The 19,239-nt window shown below is 42.9% G+C and overlaps 1 protein-coding gene across 3 annotated transcripts in view; it reads right to left on the bottom strand.

Moving 5' to 3' along the window:
- Positions 1-19,239, bottom strand: part of SLC26A8 (solute carrier family 26 member 8) — an 81,467-nt gene that overhangs the window by 21,008 nt on the left and 41,220 nt on the right. For all 3 annotated transcript variants that reach the window (XM_025382646.1, XM_025382647.1, XM_025382648.1), the window contains 4 exons: positions 18,347-18,429; positions 13,594-13,741; positions 11,672-11,785; positions 4,545-4,622 (listed from right to left, as the gene is read on the bottom strand). In XM_025382646.1, coding sequence (XP_025238431.1) covers positions 4,545-4,622; positions 11,672-11,785; positions 13,594-13,741; positions 18,347-18,429 — 423 coding nt within the window. The remainder of the gene's footprint in view (positions 1-4,544; positions 4,623-11,671; positions 11,786-13,593; positions 13,742-18,346; positions 18,430-19,239) is intronic.

Below are 19,239 nucleotides of genomic sequence, written 5' to 3' on the forward strand. Positions count from 1 at the left end.
CCAGTGAAGGAGCAAGACTCTATCTCAAAAAAATAAAATAAAAGCATTGATAATACCCTTTATACATGGTTGTTGAGTATAATACGGCAGTGCCCTTTGGGAAAATCACTTGACAATATATCCAGAAATGCTGATATGTTTTCACACAAAATCTTTGTTTTACTTTTAGAAATTGATCCTAAATCTTGGCCAGACACAGTGGCTCATGTCTGTAATCCCAGCACTTTGGAAGTCTGAGGCAGGCGGATCTCTTGAAGCCAGGAGTTCCAGACCAATTTAGCTAATGTGGCAAAAACCTGTCTCTACTACAAATACAAAAATTAGCTGGGCATGGTGGTACATGCCTGTAATCTCAGCTACTCGGGAGGCTGAGGCATGAGAATCACTTGAACCTGGGAGGCGGAGGTTGCAGTGAGCCAAGATCACACCACTGTACTCCAGCCTGGGTGACAGAGACTCTGTCTCAAAAAAAAAATCTTAAATCTAGAAAACTGTAGATGTGCCAGGTGTGGTGGCTCATGCCTGTAATACTAGCACTTTGGGAAGCCAAGGTGGGTGGATAATTTGAGGTCAGGAGTTCGAGACCAGCCTGGCCAACACAGTGAAACCTCGTCTCTACTAAAAATACAAAAATTAGCTGGGCAGTAGTGGCATGTGCCTGTAATCCCAGCTACTGGGGAGGCTGAGGTAGGAGAATTTCTTGAGCCTGGGAGGCAGAGGTTGCAGTGAGCCGAGATTGGGCCACTGCTCTCCAGTCTGAGCAAGAGAGTGAGACCCTGTCTCAAAAAAAAAAAAAAAAAAAAAAGGTAGACATACAAAATTACTCATTGTTATTTATAACAAAATTGTAGACAACTTAATTTTCCAATAATGTCAAATGTTATACAATGAAGTATCATGCTATATATTAAATAAAAATGAATATAAAATTATACAGTTAGGTTACAACTATGCAAAGTGATATCCATTTATAGAAAATAATATTGGTTGGATAGATGCCAAAATGTTAATAGTTGTTTTATTTGTGATTGTGAATGACATTTTTATCTATTTTGCATTTTCCAAAGTTTTGAAAATGAGCATGTTTACTTTTATAATGGAAAGAAAGTTTCCTAAATATGAGGAAATGAAGATTTATGCGCATAAGGATATAAAAATCTTCAGGGCTTCAAAGTAGAATTTAACCTACTTTTAAGAAACATTATTGCTCACACCTGGCTGGGCATAGTGGCTCACGCCTGTAATCCCAGCACTTTGGGAGGCCGAGGCGGGTGGAATCACCTGAGGTCGGGCGTTTGAGACCAGCCTGACCAACATGGAGAAACCCCGTCTCTACTAAAAATACAAAAAAGTTAGCTGGGTGTGATGGCACATGCCTGGAATCCCAGCTACTCGGGAGGCTGAGGCAGGAGAATCGCTTGAACCTGGGAGGCAGAGGTTGCCGTGAGCTGAGATTGCGTCATTGCACTCCGGCCTGGGCAACGAGAGTGAAACTTCAACTCAAAAAGAAAAAAAAAAAAGAAACATTTTTGCTCACACCTGTAATCCCAGCACTTTGGGAAGCTGAAGTGGGTGGATCACCTGAGGTCAGGAGTTCAAGACCAGCCTGGCCAACATGGCGAAACCCCGTCTCTACTAAAAATGCAAAAATTAGCCAGGCATGGTGGCAGGTGCCTGTAATCCCGGCTACTCCGGAGGCTGAGGTAGGAAAATCACTTGAACCTGGGAGGCAGAGGTTGACGTGAGCTGAGCTGAGATCATGCCACTGCACTCCAGCGTGGGCAACAGAGGGAGACTCCCATCTCAAAAAAAAAAAAAAAGATTTTCTTGTGGTCATGAAATTCCTGTATTGGTTTAATTTCTTAGCCCTTTCCTAGCTGTCCTCTCCTCTATATTCTCTGCCTGGGAATTAGAACTAATCCTACCATGAGGAATGGCTGAGTCCACGGTTACTCTGGCTTTCTGAGGGTACCCAGTGACCCGTTAGACACAACAGGTCAGTAGAGGAGGGAAAAGCAAAGATGAAGTTGGCAGAAATTACTTCTTTCCCACCATACCGTCTTTGCCACTATGCTATCTTCTTTCCAGTCAAGAATCTCCAAACTTCCTTCAGTTTGAAGAAATACAGTGGGAAGGAAAAGAAAATCAACCTCGTAGGGTTTTTGAAAGGTTTTTGATGTAAGGCAGGGAGTATGGAGAGGAAACAAATCTTTTCATAAAACAATATGCAACATTTTTATCCGTCTAAATGTTAAGGTGAAACATGCTCATGGTATAAAGATGAGTTAAATTCATACATAATTTCCATTATCCCAGAGATAACCACTGGTATGTTCTGTGTTTTTCTTCCACACAAAATTGGAATAATATTGAATATATTATTTTGTATCATGTTTTTCAAAATTTGTGTTGGTCCTCTTGTAACTAGTTGAGATCCTAGCCTGAATGCTCTACTAATGACTCTTAACAAGGGTTTTGCAACTCTTCACAGTTTTTCAAGAAAGGAAGAAGTCATTTATAGCTTAGTACTCACAGAACCTTATTGTTACAGTAATTCAACTATTCTGTTGATCTTCTTATAATCACAACTGCTCACTCAGAAACATGCTAACTAGGTGCTATAAAAGTAATGTGATGTAACATAGCAGCCAAAAGCAAGGGCTGTTCTGTCCCCAACATGTTTATAATAAAGGAGTCCCAACTTTTATCACTACCCTTCAGTGAACTCTGATCATTTTTGTTTGGAATTTTAAAATTCTGCTTCATTTAGTTGTAAAGAAAAAATATCCACATCCAAAGTAAATTAGTGAGTGGCCCTCCTAAAATAGATTCCAACAGTGATAACAACAAAGGTGCTGTGGAAACTGGAGATGACCTCTACTGGGAATCAGAGGACCGTTTGCGTGTCAATTTGAACTTACTAGTTCCACCCTCCTTACATAGATTCCATGCCTTGGCTCTAAGGTCCTTGAATCATATGAGCAGAAGGCAGCAGCAGCCTTGTGGGTGCTCTACTGAAACCTGCTATTCACCAGGTGGAAAGGAAGCATTCAGAAGGATGGAGATCACATTTACAACCACCCCAGCTTCAGGGACAGCCACCTCGGTGTGTAACCAAGCTGCTACATCCACAAATAAACCTTCTCTCACCTCCCTTAAGTACTATATAAAAATGGCTAACAAGAACATGAAGAAAACTTAAAAGGAGATGATGGTCACTGAGTATAGACCTACTGTAACTTAAGAACAGAAGGATTATAGCTAGTAATTAACAAACCTGGCATCTCTAACCACAAGTTGCTCAGTTTCACACAAAGGGAAGAAATGACACATTTGTATATAGAGGCATCCTAGCTGAATACCGAGTTAAGGCATAACTTTCAGACCTGCCTTCTAGTGTTGTGAACTAACCAAGAGGCAGTGTGGCAGCAATGGGAAGATTGAGTTCACACAAATGCAGAACAAGGCCTTCTGGAAGCAGTGTAGGAAAACAGATGGCATGAATGCACAGTGAGTTTCCAAGCCCATGTTGGTGTGGCATCTGAAGTCTATTTTGGTCATTTTTCACTGAATCCTTACTTATGAAACTTACTTTGTAGCTTAAGCAATAAAAAGAGGATTTAATTATAATAATAATAACTTATTTATTTATTTACTGAGACAGTCTCACTCGGTCACCCAGGCTGGAGTGCAATGGCATGACCTCAGCTCACTGCAGCCTCCCAGGTTCAAGTGATTCTCCTGCCTCAGCCTCTGGAGTGGCTGGGATTACAGGCATCTGCCACCACACCCAGCTAATTTTTGTATTTTTAGTAGAGACAGGGTTTTGCCATGTTGGCCCGGCTGATCTTGAACTCCTGATCTCAAGTGATCTGCCCAACTTGGCCTCTCAAAGTGCTAGGATTACACCACTCTTGGCCTATAACTAATGCTTTTTTTTTTTTTTTTTTCAGACGGAGTCTCGCTCTGTAGCCCAGGCTCGAGTGCAGTGGTGGGATCTCGGCTCACTGCAATCTCTGCCTCCCAGGTTCAAGAGATTCTCCTGCCTCAGCCCCTCAAGTAGCTGGGATTACAGGCACGCACCACCATGACCAGCTAATTTTTGTATTTTTAGTAGAGACGGGGTTTCTCCATGTTGGCAAGGCGGGTCTTGAACTCCTGACTTCAGGCAATCTGCCCACCTTGGCCTCCCAAAGTGCTGGGATTACAGGTGCCAGCCATGGTGCCCGGCCCTATAACTAATGTTTCTTGAGTGTTTACTATAGGTGCAATACTATTACATCTATCTATCGACACACCATATAGATCTTATACATAAATATATGTGTGTGTGTGTATATATATCACATCATTTAACCCTTAACCCTGTGATGCAGATACTATTATTTTGAATGAAAGGGACTAGAGATAGGCTGGAGCAACCATTGGGGATAATCTGAATGCAATTCTCCTTGGAGATGCCCCCCGCACACGCACACACACACCAACGAGCAATCCAGAGCCCTGGTCATTGTTGACTTAGTTATTTGATCAGTTCTACTTACATTTGGCAGTGCGTAGAAAAAGTGTCCCATCTTCACCATCAGGAGCAGCATCACACCTGCGCCTACCAGAGATGCAAACTGAGGAGACAGAGCCAGTTGGAGAGAAACCATCAGGAATGTATTGGTCCCTGTCTGCAACTGAGGCCTTCTGCTTGGTGAGAAGCATGTCAGTTTTTCTTAAAAGGAGTTGAGTTCAGCCCAAGTGTATTTTTGTGGAACTGACATTTTCAAGTCTTATCAAAGTGCTAAACACATACTAGATACTCAATAAATACTTCCTGAATGAATGGAAAGATGCTCCCTGAGAAGTTCCACATTGTACTGGGCATTTGAATCTTTACTGCCACTGCTCTGTGCTGTGAATAAGAATTCTCCTGAAATCTGATTTGTATCTCCTCCTGAGTTTAACCTCTCCTTGCACAATTTAGAAAAGCCCTAGTTGGCCGGGCGCGGTGGCTCACACCTGTAATCCCAGCACTTTGGGAGGCTGAGGCGGGCAGATCACGAGGTCAAAAGATGGAGACCATCCTGGCCAACATGGTGAAACCCTGTCTCTCCTAAAAATACAAAAATCAGCTGGGCGTGGTGGCTCATGCCTGTAATTCCAGCTACTTGGGAGGCTGAGGGAGAAGAATCACTTGAAGACAGAGATTGCAGTGAGCCACGATCGCACCACTGCACTCCAGCCTGGCGACAGAGCGAGACTCCATCTCGAGAAAAGGAAAGAAAAGCCCTAGTAGCTCCTCAGTGTCAGCTCTAAAATCCCAGCCACCCTACTTCCCATGTAAATACATTTCCCACCCCTCACTCTCCTGTTTGCTGCTTGGGTAACTGCCCATCTAGCAGCTTCAGTGGAGCTTCATCTTCACACAAAGATAATCACTTCCCATTTTCCTGCTTTAGTTTCTCTCTGCTTCGGGGCCATCAAAAGGAAAGAAAGAAAGAAAAAGCTACAAACATGAGTCAAGGCTGTATATAGCAGCTCTGGATCCTATCCCAGTTGGGTTGACTACTCTGGGCTCAGTGTCTCTTGGTAAGCAGTGATTCTCACTTGGCAAAATAAAGGTGGAAAACTAAGAAGCATAGTTTCCTTGATAAGCCCAATGCTCTCTGGATAGTCCTGAACTCATTATATCCTCTATTGGTAAATTTCCATTTTGTAAGCCCCTAGTAATAAAAACAACAGAAACCAGTGTCATTTTCCACTGTGATGGGAATAGGGGGTGGGGCAAAACTATAACCACAAATCAAAACAATGGCACAGAAAAGCAAGAACGGAGGGAGTCTCTCAATTCTAATTTACCAAAGAACCACTCAGCAATGATTCTCTGATTTTTCTCTGTATTTTTTACATGGGGAGAAAAACACATCTTCCCACTGGGTTCCCTCTCACTACTCATTGCTATTTGCCATATAAATGTATTGCTGAAAATAATAGCAATGCAATCAACGTCCTTCTTCTTTCTTTCCCCGTCCCAGCTGACTCACAGCTAAAGTGAGTGGCCTGATATGGAAAGGCTGAATCACATGAGAGTAGTGTAGGAAGGACTCAGGAAAATGGATCACCATAACTGAAACTCAGAAAGCTCTGATGGCAAACATTTCAGACACTGTGGAACTGAGACAGGTAACCCCAAAGCCTCTCCAGCCAGGTGACATGTCAGCCTGTTGCTGGATCTAACTTCTGGCTCTAGCTTCAGTTGGCCTTTGCTGATGCTATAGAAAAAAACTATTTTCATTAGCACAGGAAATCTGTATCAGGCCTTTTCTTTTCTGCCACTTTTTTTCTCCAAAATTCTTCTGATTATTTTTAAGGAAACAAAGGCAGGCACACAGCACAATAAGTTGTATAAAACTAGGTTAGGCCAGGTGTGGTGGCTCACACCTGTAATCCCAGCACTTTGGAAGGCCAAGCCAGGCAGATTACCTGAGGTCAGGAGTTTGAGACCAGCCTGGCCAACATGGTGAAACACCATCTCTACTAAAAATAAAAAAAAATTGGCCGGGCGCGGTGGCTCAAGCCTGTAATCCCAGCACTTTGGGAGGCCGAGACAGGTGGATCACGAGGTCAGGAGATCGAGACCATCCTGGCTAACCCAGTGAAACCCCGTCTCTACTAAAAAAATACAAAAAACTAGCCGGGCGCGGTGGCGAGCGCCTGTAGTCCCAGCTACTCAGGAGGCTGAGGCAGGAGAATGGCGTAAACCCGGGAGGCAGAGCTTGCAGTGAGCTGAGATCTGGCCACTGCACTCCAGCCTGGGTGACAGAGCGAGACTCTGCCTCAAAAAAAAAAAAAAAATAAAAATAAAAATAAAAAAAAATTAGCTGGGCATAGTGGCAGGTGCCTGCAATCCCAGCTAATTGGGAGGCTGAGGCAGGAGAATTGCTTGTACCCGGTAGGCAGAGGTTGCAGTAAGCCAAGACTGCACCAATGCACTCTAGCCAGGGCAACAAAAGCAACACTCCATCTCAAAACAACAACAACAACAACAACAAAAACCTAGGTCAAAATGAGCACAAACTAGACACCAAATCTCATAAAATTAGCTGCTCAGAGAGGGTTGGAAGCCTGCCAATAATTGTGTCTCTCTTGGCTGCATAGTCATCGGAATGGGCTTTGGGATCAGAGGGCCATCCTCAGTGGCATTGTGCCTCAGGAAGGTGCTCGATGGCTCTCAGAAGCTCAGCCTCAGTGCCTGAACAGGGTCTGATGACAGCAAGCACTGTCTGCCTGCTTTACATCTCATGCATGCTTTGTTTTTCTGACCAGATTTTCCATCACTTTTCCAGACTTTCTTGAACAAAGACTGACTCTGCCTTCTCTCCTGAGAGTCAAAGCCATGTGAGTCCCCATAGCTACAGCCACAAGCAACATGCAGACCCTCAGCCATCAATTGCTCTATGTACAGGGGGTTCCATGAAGCAGAATAGCAGATGATGGACACCTGCCCGGGCACTTGGGTCTTGGGGTAGAAGTGATTATTTTTGAACTCTTAAGTGACAGGTACCCATTAGCATCTAATTTAATTCTCACAACGGGCAAGTTTGTCTTATCCCCACTTTCCAGATGAAGACTAGAGCCTCAGAGAGTAAAATTAATTTGCCCAAGGTCACATACGTCTAGGAAGCATGGAGTCAAGTTCAACCTCCCCTGACCATCTGACTCCAAAATCCAGGCTCTCTTCACGGCCCCACTGGCTTCCTCTAAAAAGAACACAACACATTCATTTCTCTCTTTTACAATAACCCATTTTTAAAGCTGTTCTGGGAGCCTGGGCAAGGCAGGTCCTTAGACAGCAGGGAGCAATGAAAGAAACCTAATATTGGAGAACAGGGGAGCACAGTGGTAAGAACAGGATGAGCAGAAAGATGGACTGCGGGACAGCCCAGCTGGCCACAGGCTTACTAGGGCTCATCACATCCCCTTTGCCATGGGTCAGCCCTGCCAATGCCTCAGGCTGAGGCTGTGGCCAGAAGGACCAGTAGGTTTTGCTGCAACCACTGGAGGGAAATGAGTTCTAGACAGCGATAAATTAAATGAAATCTAGACACATATACACAGTTTGCATCTATGCCAGATAAAAAATAAAAACAAAGTGACCCTTGATGGCAGGTTATTTTTGAGAGGTTCAGAGCCAGCCCCCTGTTTCTCTTTTCTGCAGTCCTAAGGAACTTTGAAGAAATAGGGGCATTCTCAGGCAGAGGGAATCAAAATCCCCCAAGGGTTTGGGGCACAGTGGCTCATGCCTGTAGTCCTAGCACTTTGGGGGGCCGAAGTGAGAAGATCACTTGAGGCCCGGAGTTTGGACAACATAGTGAGACCCTGTCTCTACAAAAAAAAAAAAAATAAAAAAAAAAAAATTCTTAAGGCCTCCAGAGATAACAGGTGGAGAGAAAACTCCACTCCCATGGAATGAAGAAGATGAATGAGTCTCAGAGGCCTTTTCTGGTCCAGATTTGGAACTCAAGAGTATAGTCTGGGCAGCTGCCATGTGTAGGGCCAGGGGTCAGCAGCATTCTCTGCTTGAGCCAGCGATTTGCAATGGCATGTCAAGGCCTCAGGGAGGGCTTTTCAGCATTCCTAGGGACATGCCTCCCTGTGGAGGGCCACTGCACTGCCTTGAGAGGTGTCACTGGCAGAACTGTGCTGCACAGGTGAACAAGGTGGCAGTGGAAAACAAAATGAGTGCCATAGGCTACCTTTGAGGCAGACCTTCTTTCCAACAGGCTAAAATGCTAAAAGTGGGCTTGCTCAGGGGTTGGAAAGTCAATCGTCCACCAAAACCCTTCCAAAACTTGGCCTTTCTATTCCCAGAATCAATGAGTGCAGTTGGCAAAGCCATTCTTTCTCCAGTCCGCATTACATGCACAAGTAGAATCCTGCCATTAAGACAACTCTGAGGCTGAACTGAAGCCCTTCTTCCTCCTTCCATCTACACATACCCTAAACCCTTTCAGTGCTCCATGAAAGTCCCACTTCTGCCATCATTCTCCTTGCAATATTTATGCCTCTTTTAAAAAATTGTCCTCATTTTGCACTCAATTTTCCTTGCACTGTGCTTTAGTTTTTTCTAGTCGTGCACATCTTGTCTCTCAAATTTACATTATGCTTATATACTGAATAAACAAAGTATGTCAGAAAAAGTTAGTGGAACTAATCTCTAGGGATAGCCATTTCCATTTCTTCTTATAAAGCTCTCCAGTCTTTTTGGAGTCTCTTTGACTCCAGAGTTTTTGCATGCTTGTACAAACACTCTTCTTTTGAACATAGCCCAAATTTCTCTGTTAAGCAGTAGTGGAAAAGGCCAATGTATCCGGAAGAAGCTCTGTGACAAACAAAACTTAGTCCACATAAAGTGGTACGATGTAGTCTTATTCTAGACCAAACTTGTCCAACCCGAGGCCTGAGGGCCACATGTGGCCCAGGACAGCTTTGGTTGCAGCCCAACACAAATTCGTAAACTTTCTTAAAACATTATAAAGTGTTTTTGCTTTTTTTTTTTTTTTTTAGCTTATCAGCTATCATTAGAGTTAGTGCATTTTATGTGTGGCCCAAGACAATTCTCCTTCTTCCAATGGGGCTAGGGGAGCCAAAAGATTGGACACCCCTGCTCTATACCCATGCTCTCACCCCTGCCTAATCTTTCTGACTTGTATTAGCTTTTACCTTATGCTTCACCACATATTTGCCCACGGACTATGACACTGTCTTTCCATGTGAAAGTTGACTGTTCATTCTGCTGACACGTTCGTTTCTGACCATGGCTACACCTTTTACTATATTTCTGCAGAAGCTTGTCTTTGACCTCTGCCACTGTTTCTCTGGCCTCTGAATGCTGACTCATTCCCTGGGCAACCCCAGTTTCAATTCTGATAGCTCTCTGACATTTTGTCACGCTACAAAGTTGAGATGGGACCCCTCTCAGGTTAGCATGTTGTAATTTTATCTAGTCAGTTCAAAACTCATGAACACTGGGCTGGGCGTGGTGGTTCACGCCTGTAATCCCTGCACTTTGGGAGGCCAAGGCGGGCAGATCACTTGAGTTCAAGAGTTCAAGACCAGCCTGGCCAACATAGTAAAATTCCACCTCTGCTAAAAATGCAAAAATTAGCTGGACATCATGGCGGATGCCTGTAATCCCAGCTACTTGGGAGGCTGAGGCAGGAAAATCACTTGAGCCTGGGAAGTGGAGGTTGTAGTGAGCCGAGATCGCATCACTGCACTCCAGCCTGGGTGACAGAGCAAGACTATGTCTCAAAACAAAAACAAAACCAAAAACAAAAAAATCATAAACATTAGACTTATAAAATTTCATGCCTGCAGTTAGACACTTTGCCTCTACAGTCTTTTCGACCACCATTTTCTCTATGTTACGCTTAACACCTACCTACAACATTTAGTTTACTGACTCAGAATACCTGCAGAAAATCTGACCTAGATAATTTTCTCTTATACAAAAGTAGAACAATTACACATTCTCTGGGCTCTGCTAGACAAAGACCCGACTTCTTGTCATGAAAGCCCCTTGCCATGCCCTTTTGAGGAAGCCCGGAAAGTTTTTGGTTTGCTGCCAGGGTGTGTAGAGTTGTATTATTGCTTTTCCAGACTAGGTGTGAGAATGCATCTTCCCATAGTGGGGGAAAACATTAGCAGATGATGGTAAGTTTACCAGAAACATTCCTTTTTTTTTTTTTTTCTTTGAGACGGAATCTCATTCTGCCACCCAGGCTGGAGTGCAGTGGCACCATCTCAGCTCATTGCAACCTCTGCCTCCTAGGTTCAGCGATTCTCCTGTGCCAGCCTCCTGGGTAGCTGGAATTATATGCGTGCGCAGCAACACCCAGCTAATTTTTTTTTTTTTTTTGTATTTCTAGTAGAGACGGGATTTCACCATGTTAACCAGGCTGGTCTCAAACTCCTGACCTCAAGTGATCCGCCCTCTTCAGCCTTCCAAAGTGTTAGTATTACAGGCGTGAGCCACCACACCTGGCCAGTTTACCTAAAATATTCTTATCCTTTAGGTATGTTACATGGAAAGTGGGGTTTTGTTGGCTAATATATGGAAACCTCTCACATACAATATTTCTATAGAAAATGGCTTTCGGCAGGGCACGGTGGCTCACACCTGTAATCCCAGCACTTTGGGAGCCTGAGGCGGGTGGATCACAAGGTCGGGAGATCGAGACCATCCTGGCTAACATGGTGAAACCCCGTCTCTACTAAAAATACAAAAAAAATTAGCCGGGCATGGTGGCGGGTGCCTGTAGTCCCAGCTACTTGGGAGGCTGAGGCAGGAGAATGGCGTGAACCCAGGAGGCGGAGCTTGCAGTGAGCCGAGATCGCGTCACTGCACTCCAGCCTGGGTGACAGAGTGAGACTCTGTCTCAAAAAAAAAAAAAAAAAACAAAGAAGAAGAAACAGAAAATGGCTTTCAAGTTCCACATTGACAAGTAACTTTTAAGACAAGGCAAGCATGGAATCCAAATTCTTCCCAGAGGTCTTTCCCATTAAGTATAACATTAAAACAGCAACAAGATTAAACCCATTTAATTCCCTCCTCTGAATATACATATGAATTGATATGAATATGTTTATGTAGTAGAGATCAAACTGTATTTCAACATACCTGTTGTCTTCCTCCAGATTTATCCTGGATAATAGTCCTAGCAACAGCACCAGTAAACACACAAGATCTGAAAAATGAACTGACGACATTGCAAAGGCCGATGGCTATTAAATCCTGTAAAGAAATGGCAGATGCTTTAGGCCCCCCTCTTTGTTGAAGAATGCTGATTTTATTTTGAGTTGAAGGCATATGGTTTATTTTTTTATATGACGATAGGGTTGTTTGCGTCACTTGAAATAACAGATTGAAATATTATTAGAAGACTAGGCGAGGTGGCTCACGCCTATAAGCTCAGCACTTTGGGAGGCTGAGGCTGGTGGATCACCTGAGGTTGGAAGTTCGAGACCAGCCTGACCAACATGGAGAAACCCCATCTCTACTAAAAATAGAAAATTTGCCAGGCGTAGTAGTGCATGCCTGCAATCCCAGCTACTCAGGAGGCTGAGGCAGAAGAATCGCTTGAACCTGAGAGGTGGAGGTTGTGGTGAGCCGAGATTGCACTACTGCACTCCAGCCTGGGCAACAAGAGTGAAACTCTGTCTCAAAAAATAAAAATGAAAATAAAAATAAAAATAAATTAGAAAGAACGAAAGGATGGCACATCTGATTTTTCTGATTAAACTGAATCGTCATTTTAGCTAGTCATCACAAGGAAAGTGCTTTTTCAAGGTGAGAAAATGAGACTCTGGCATTTTTATTCTCTTTCAAGTGATGACCAGGACTTAGGATGACAGGGAGAAGCATAATGCTATTCTCCCTGCCTTATGTACTAACCTAAAAGTCAAATTTGGCTGGGTGCAGTGGATCACACCTGTAATCCCAGCACTTTGGGAGGCCGAGGCAGGCAGATCATGAGGTCAGGAGTTCGAGACCAGCCTGGCCAACATGGTGAACCCTCATCTCTACTAAAAATACAAAAATTAGCTGGGCATGGTGGTGAGCGCCTGTAATCCCTGCTACTTGGGTGGCTGAGGCAGGAGAATTGCTTGAACCTGGGAGGTGGAGGTTGCAGTGAGCCAAAATCACGCCATTGCACTCCAGCCTGGGCAACAAGAGCAAAACTCTGTCTCAAAAAAAAAAAAAAAGGGGGTCATATTGGAATACCCATTGCTTCCATATTTCCCTCTTGAGTTCTAGGGAAAGGGCCAAATTCAGAGTAGTTGAAGATTTTCCCTAAAAGACAAAAACTATTTCTGGGAGGCCAACTGTATGATATTAGCGGCCCTCGCTTTTTTGTTGTTGTTGTTGTTGTTGTTGTTGTTGAGATGGAGTCTCGCTCTGTCGCCCAGGCTGGAGTGCAGTGGTGTGATCTTGGCTCACTGCAAGCTCCGCCTCCTGGGTTCACACCATTCTCCTGCCTCAGCCTCCCGAGTAGCTGGGACTACAGGCACCTGCCACCCCGCCCGGTTAATTTTTTAATTTTTAATTTTATTTTTATTTTGTAGTAGAGACTAGGTTTCACCGTGTTAGCCAGGATGGTCTCCATCTCCTGACCTCGTGATCTGCCCACCTTGGCCTCCCAAAGCGCTGGGATTACAGGCGTGAGCCACTGCGCCTGGCCCAACCCTGGCTTTTTATAGGATGTTCTGCAGCATTTCTTATTGCACCTCAGTACGTGGTTGGGGGACTTGGTAGAAAGCAAGCTAAAATTAAGAAAGGTGAAACTCTCCTAGCTTAACAACATGATGCCATAATTTTCTGGACTTTCTGTACCATATCTGTTCTAGGGCAATAACACTCAGGTTAATTCAAGTGGTCTCAAAGTTAAGTATCCCTCACCTCTCAAAAATCCTTTATGATTACTGTCCAAACCATGGTCCAAGTGGCTCTTCAGTTAAAAAAGACTCCAACCTTCATGTTGGCAGGAGGCTTTGATTAAAGAACAAAGAGTTAAGGATCAGAGAAAGTAATAGTCCTCTCACCTGGTTGGAATTGACACTGTAGTTGTGAAGACTGGCAATCTTCTTGCCCAGAAATATGAGCAGAAAGGAGCTCACCAAAGATAAGGAGATGGCTTGTAAAATTATCTTGGGAAGAACGCTGAAATCTGGTGTTACAGGAAACAGGAAGCTGGAATAGAATAGTGGAATTATTTCTGGATAGGAGGAATCCTTTCTTGGTATCTCCGCCACTCTATTCTAATATTGGGCAGTCCTGATTCTTTTTTTTTTTTTAATGACAATAGGGACAAGTGGAGTGATTGAGGCAGCAGCCTGTCAAAACTGCCAGCAAACCAAGCCACGTTATGAAAGCCATTGAGAGAACATGCTGTTATGTCTTGTAGTTCAATGTGTCTGCCAGGTAGCAATGACGATAAACAGAACAGGCAAAACCTTAACGATTCATGAAAAATGGTTTCTTGATACTGTTTGAGACCATACCAATAGGTGAACAATAGGTGGATATTTAAGGAAGACATAATGCCTATTTTATAGAATCTCTTCCAGAAGTTGAATATGAGGCAATACTTTCCAAGTCTTCCTATAATGTCAACATATGGCTGGGTACGGTGGCTCACGCCTGCAATCCCAGCACTTTGGGAGGCCGAGGTGGGTGGACGACTTGAGGTCAGGAGTTCGAGACCAGCCTGACCAACATGGTGAAACCCTGTCTCTACTGAAAATACAAAAAATTAGCCAGGTATGGTGGTGTGCACCTGTAATACCAGCTACTCTGGAGGCTGAGGCACAAGAATCTCTTGCACCCGGGAGGCAGAGGTTGCAATGAGCAGAGATCGCACCACTGCACTCCAGCCTGGGTGATAGAGTGAGACTCAGTCTCAAAAAAAAAAAAAAAAAAAAGTCAATATACTCTGACACCAAAACCAGACACAGACAGCACAAGAAAAACAAAACAAACAAACAAAAAACCCGAAAAACAAAACAAAACTCAGGCCAATATCCTTCATAAACATAAATGCAAAAATTCTTATCATTTTAGCAAGTCAATATGTAAAAGGATAATACACTATGATCAAGTGGGGTTTATTCCAGACTGAAGCATTAGTTTAACAGTCAGAAATCAAGCACAATATTAACAGACTATAGAAGGAAAAATAAATCTTGATGATTTAGGGGGAGTAGTGTTTTTCCATAGATCCATACTGGCGTAATTCTTTAAGTCAAATCTGTAAGTTGTAAGTTACAGTTGTAAGTTATAAATTATAAACAAGGAATTAAAATAGACAGTAGGGCCAGACGCAGTGGCTCATGCCTGTAATCCTGGCACTGTGGGAGGCTGACCAACATGGTGGTCATTTTTTTTTCTCTAGATTATTATTATTTTTTATTTCTCTAGATTACTTTCTAAGTCAGAAAAAATATCTAAGTTTTTTAGATAAGGTTTGCTATTTGAAATGCTTATTCGTTCTTTTGATTATCTTTAATCATTTCATCAAAGACAAATATGTATGCCTCAACAGTTGATTTCCTTTTGATAAATTATATAAAAATCCAAATTCAATAAAATGAATCATGTAAATACTCTTGGGAAACTTATTTTAAAAGAAATTTTGTGATATATATTTCCACAAAGCAAATAATCCCTTATCTAATTAAAATTCCTTATTAGTTCTTACATTTAAAATTTTATTTTTGAGTAGAAAGAATTAACTTTTAGCACCTCGAAGAGCTAAATGTCATTTTCTTCACCATCCAATTATGTCTTCTTCTTCTTTTCTTCTTCAACTTTTTTTTTTTTTTGTATTGAGACCAGGTCTTGCTGTATCACGCAGGCTGGAGTGCAGTGGCGTGATCATGGCTCACTGCAGCCTCAACCTTCCTCAATAAATCCTCCCACCTCAGCCTTCCAAGTAGCTAGGATTTCAGATGCATGCCACCACACCTGGCTAATCTTTTTTTTTTTTTTTTTGGAGAAACAGAATCCCACCATGTTGCCCAGGTTGGTCTTGAAATCCTGAGCTCAAGTGATTCGCCTGCCTCAGCCTCCCACAGTGCCGGGATTACAGGCATGAGCCACTGCGTCTGGCCCTACTGTCTATTTTAATTCCTTGTTTATAATTTATAACTTACAAGTTCCTTTGCATTTTCCCAGTAATTAGCTAAGTAGAAGCATAACTGAATGCTTAGAGGTAGTTATTTAAGTTATTATCAAATTCCACCCTTTTGTCTTTTTAAGAAGCTAGGTAAGAATGTGGCTGTCCTAAAGAGGTACACAGTAAATGTAGTTTACTACCCCAATCTATATTAGTAAAGCTTGAATATTTAGTATGATAACAACATTAAATACTGTTTTTCCTTTCTGTTCTCTGTAACATTCAATTCTTGTTAGCAAATGAGGTGCAAAGGGAACACGGACACAGCAGGAGCTAACTTAAATTGTCCAATCTTACTATTCTCTAGCAACCCTGGATAAATACATAATAAAAGAGAAAGCTCAAAGCAACACTTAAAATTCGACTTTTGAAATGCTCACTTGTCCATCTGTACCTTTGAATTTTATGATAAGAGATAAGTGAAACTTGGCTGTGTGGGTTTTTTCATTTTTCTTTTTTACTTTTTGAGATAGTCTCCATCTATTGCTCAGGCTGGATCCTGGCTTGATCCTGGCTTACTGCAACCTCCAACTCCCTGGTTCAAGTGATTTTCTTGCCTTAGCCTCCCAAGTAGCTGTGATTACAGGTACACACCGCTATGCCCAGCTAGTTTTTGTATTTTTAGTAGAGATGGGGTTTCACCATGTTGGCCAGGCTGGTCTCGAACTCCTGACCTCAAGTGATCCACCTGCCTCAGCCTCTCAAAGTGCTGGGATTGCAGGCATGAGTCTCTGTGCCCAGCCTGGCTGTGTGGTTTTGAAGTCATTGATAACAGAAGCATATTGTGTAAGTATAACAGAGTGGTTATAATTATAGACTTTGGAATTAAGAAGAAATATGTTCAAATGGTAGCTCTGCCACGGAGGAGCAATGTGCTAAGTAATTTAAACATGGGAAGCCTTAGTTTCCTTAGCTTAAAAAAGAAGACAATATCTACCTCAAAGCATTACTGTGGGGAGCAAATGAAATAATACAAATATGTAAAGTGTCAATCCCACTGTCGTTCTTGTTATTATTTTCTTTTTCCTGAGGACGGAGACCGTGTCTTGCTTATCTTTGTATTCCCTAGTACCTAGGTGGTGTCTGCACACATTTTTTAATTGACTGGAATTTCAAGTTGATTCAGCCATCATCAGATTTCATTGAGAACTGGGTAGGATATGAGACTAGTTCAAACTGGTTGTGTCAAAATAGCCTACATTTGCCCAGGTGTGGTGACTCACGCCTGTAATCCCAGCACTCTGGGAGGTGGAGGTAGGAGGATCACCTGATCCAGGAGTTCGAGATCAGCCTGGCCAACATGGTAAAACCCTGTCTCTACAAAAAATACAAACATTAGCCAGGCATGGGGGCAGGCACCTGTAATTCCAGCTACTCAGGAGGCTGAGCAGGAGAATCACTTGAATCTGGGAGGCAGAGGTTGCAGTGAGCTGAGATAGTGCCATTGCACTGCAGCCTGGGTGACAGAGCAAGACTGGTCTCAAAAAGAAAAAAAAAAAAAAAAGCCTACATTTTGTGATCCTGGAGTTTAGCAAGTAGGCTTCACTCTTTACAGGATTCCTTATTATACAACGTGAGGAAATGGGCAATGCTCTTCAAAAGTCTCCCTGTGAGTCAAGAAACTGCAGTATATTGCCTTTCTTAGCTAATGTGATTCATCTGATTAAGGGTAAAAAAAAAATAATTTCCTAACAGAAGCAAGAGCCGCGCCTCATAGTCACTGGTAAGAATTATAATGTAAATTGATTGTGAGTCCTTAAGAACTCCATATGCCAGGCTATTTGAAGATCACTTTCTACCCGGAGTAAGAAAATAATGTTGCTCAAGGGCACCAGTTCTGGCCGGGCACCGTGGCTCACGCCTGAAATCCCAGCACTATAGGAGGCCGAGGCAGGAGGATTGTTTGAGCCCAGGATTTTGAGACCAACCTAAGCAACATTCAAAATGCTGTCTCTACTAAAAATGCAAAAAATTAGCGGGGCGTGGCAGTGCACGCCTGTGGTCCCAGCTACTCAGAGAGCTGAGGTGGGAGGATCACTGGAGCCTGCGAATTCAAGGCTGCAGTGAGCCGTGATTGCGCCACTGCACTCCAGCCTAGGCAACAGAATGAGACCCGGTGTCAAAAATAAATACATAAATAAAAGTAGGGCATCAATTTAGTCTAAGTTTGTGAAGGCAGAAGGAACGTTCATCTTCTGAACACAGAGCCACAGGAGAGAGGCTAGAAAAACCGAGGCATCTCTTGTCCGCTCCTTGAGAATTAATCAGAGGTATGGTAGTTCAGAAGGCCTATCATGTGCTATTAAAAAAACACATGAGATTCTCTGGTATTCAGTGCATATAACAGTCTTCCTGGATAAGAGGACTGGCTCAACTATAAGAGAGACAGAGAAGACTATAAGAGAGACAGAGAAGACTATAAGCTGACAGACTATAAGCTGACCAGAGAAGACCCAACGAGTTGTCCCTAGCCCTTCTCCTTTCATGAACCTCTGTGTTCTAAAATGAATTTTGCTTTAGCCAGAGACTGCTAGTAGAAAATATCAATCAGGCTGTGTGGTCAGAGGCTAAGAGAGGGTATCAGAAAGAGAAATGCAATCTTGAAGAGTGGAATTACTGACCTATAAGGAATCATGTCAATAAACGTCTGGCTGGTTTCTGTGGCCATGGTTATCTTGTTTGCAATCACAGTGAAGCCAATAATCTGTAGGGGGTAAAAAAAAAAAGGGGGGGTGGCATATGATTACCTAAATATAGTGCATCGCTTCCAGTAGCAGAGTTGCCCATAGCCTCTGGCAGGACAGAAAATGAAACAGGCAGCAGTCCCTATGCATGCAAGTCGGAGAGAGAGGCGTGGCTAGTTCAGCGGAGCAAGGCAGGCATTAGAGATCTTTCCTGAAGCTTTTGGTTCTCTAAGCTCCTTTTGGCATTGTAGCCAGAGTGCGAAACAACTTGGTCTGTGACACGTGATGGAAACAAATGGATGCCATGAACTTCTGTAGCCCCACCAACTTTATTTATTTTTTCTTGTTTTAATATTTAATATCTTTGAATCTCAATGGCTTTCAGTGAGATTGATCCACTTAAATACAGAATGACTTGGAAAATACCTGTCTCTTTGCTCCTCTTTAAATAAAGAGATGTGTATTTCAGAGTGTATCAGGAAGTGGGGAATCTCCCCACCAACTTTAAACATCTAGATTAATATAAACATGTTTTCGGATAATGGCTGTATCAAGTTTTCAGTTTCAAAAGTTTTTAGTTCCAGGTACATTGTAATAATACAGATATGCCTTTCAGGGGCTTGTTGAGGTATATGAAGAGAGAAACATGATTAACCCTTAATAATGTGGAGCAACATTTAATTGCACAAAGAAGAAGTTCTGTAGCAAAGCAAGTACCTGCTTTCCGCCCGCTTTCATTTACTTCTAAAAATGGCAATTCTCCCTTTAGTCCCTGACTTTTAATTAGAGGGAAAAGAGACAACCTAGCAGCTGTTATAGCTTATAAAGAC

Source organism: Theropithecus gelada, chromosome 4, assembly GCF_003255815.1.
Source record: "Theropithecus gelada isolate Dixy chromosome 4, Tgel_1.0, whole genome shotgun sequence".
Taxonomy (NCBI): Eukaryota; Metazoa; Chordata; class Mammalia; order Primates; family Cercopithecidae; genus Theropithecus; species Theropithecus gelada.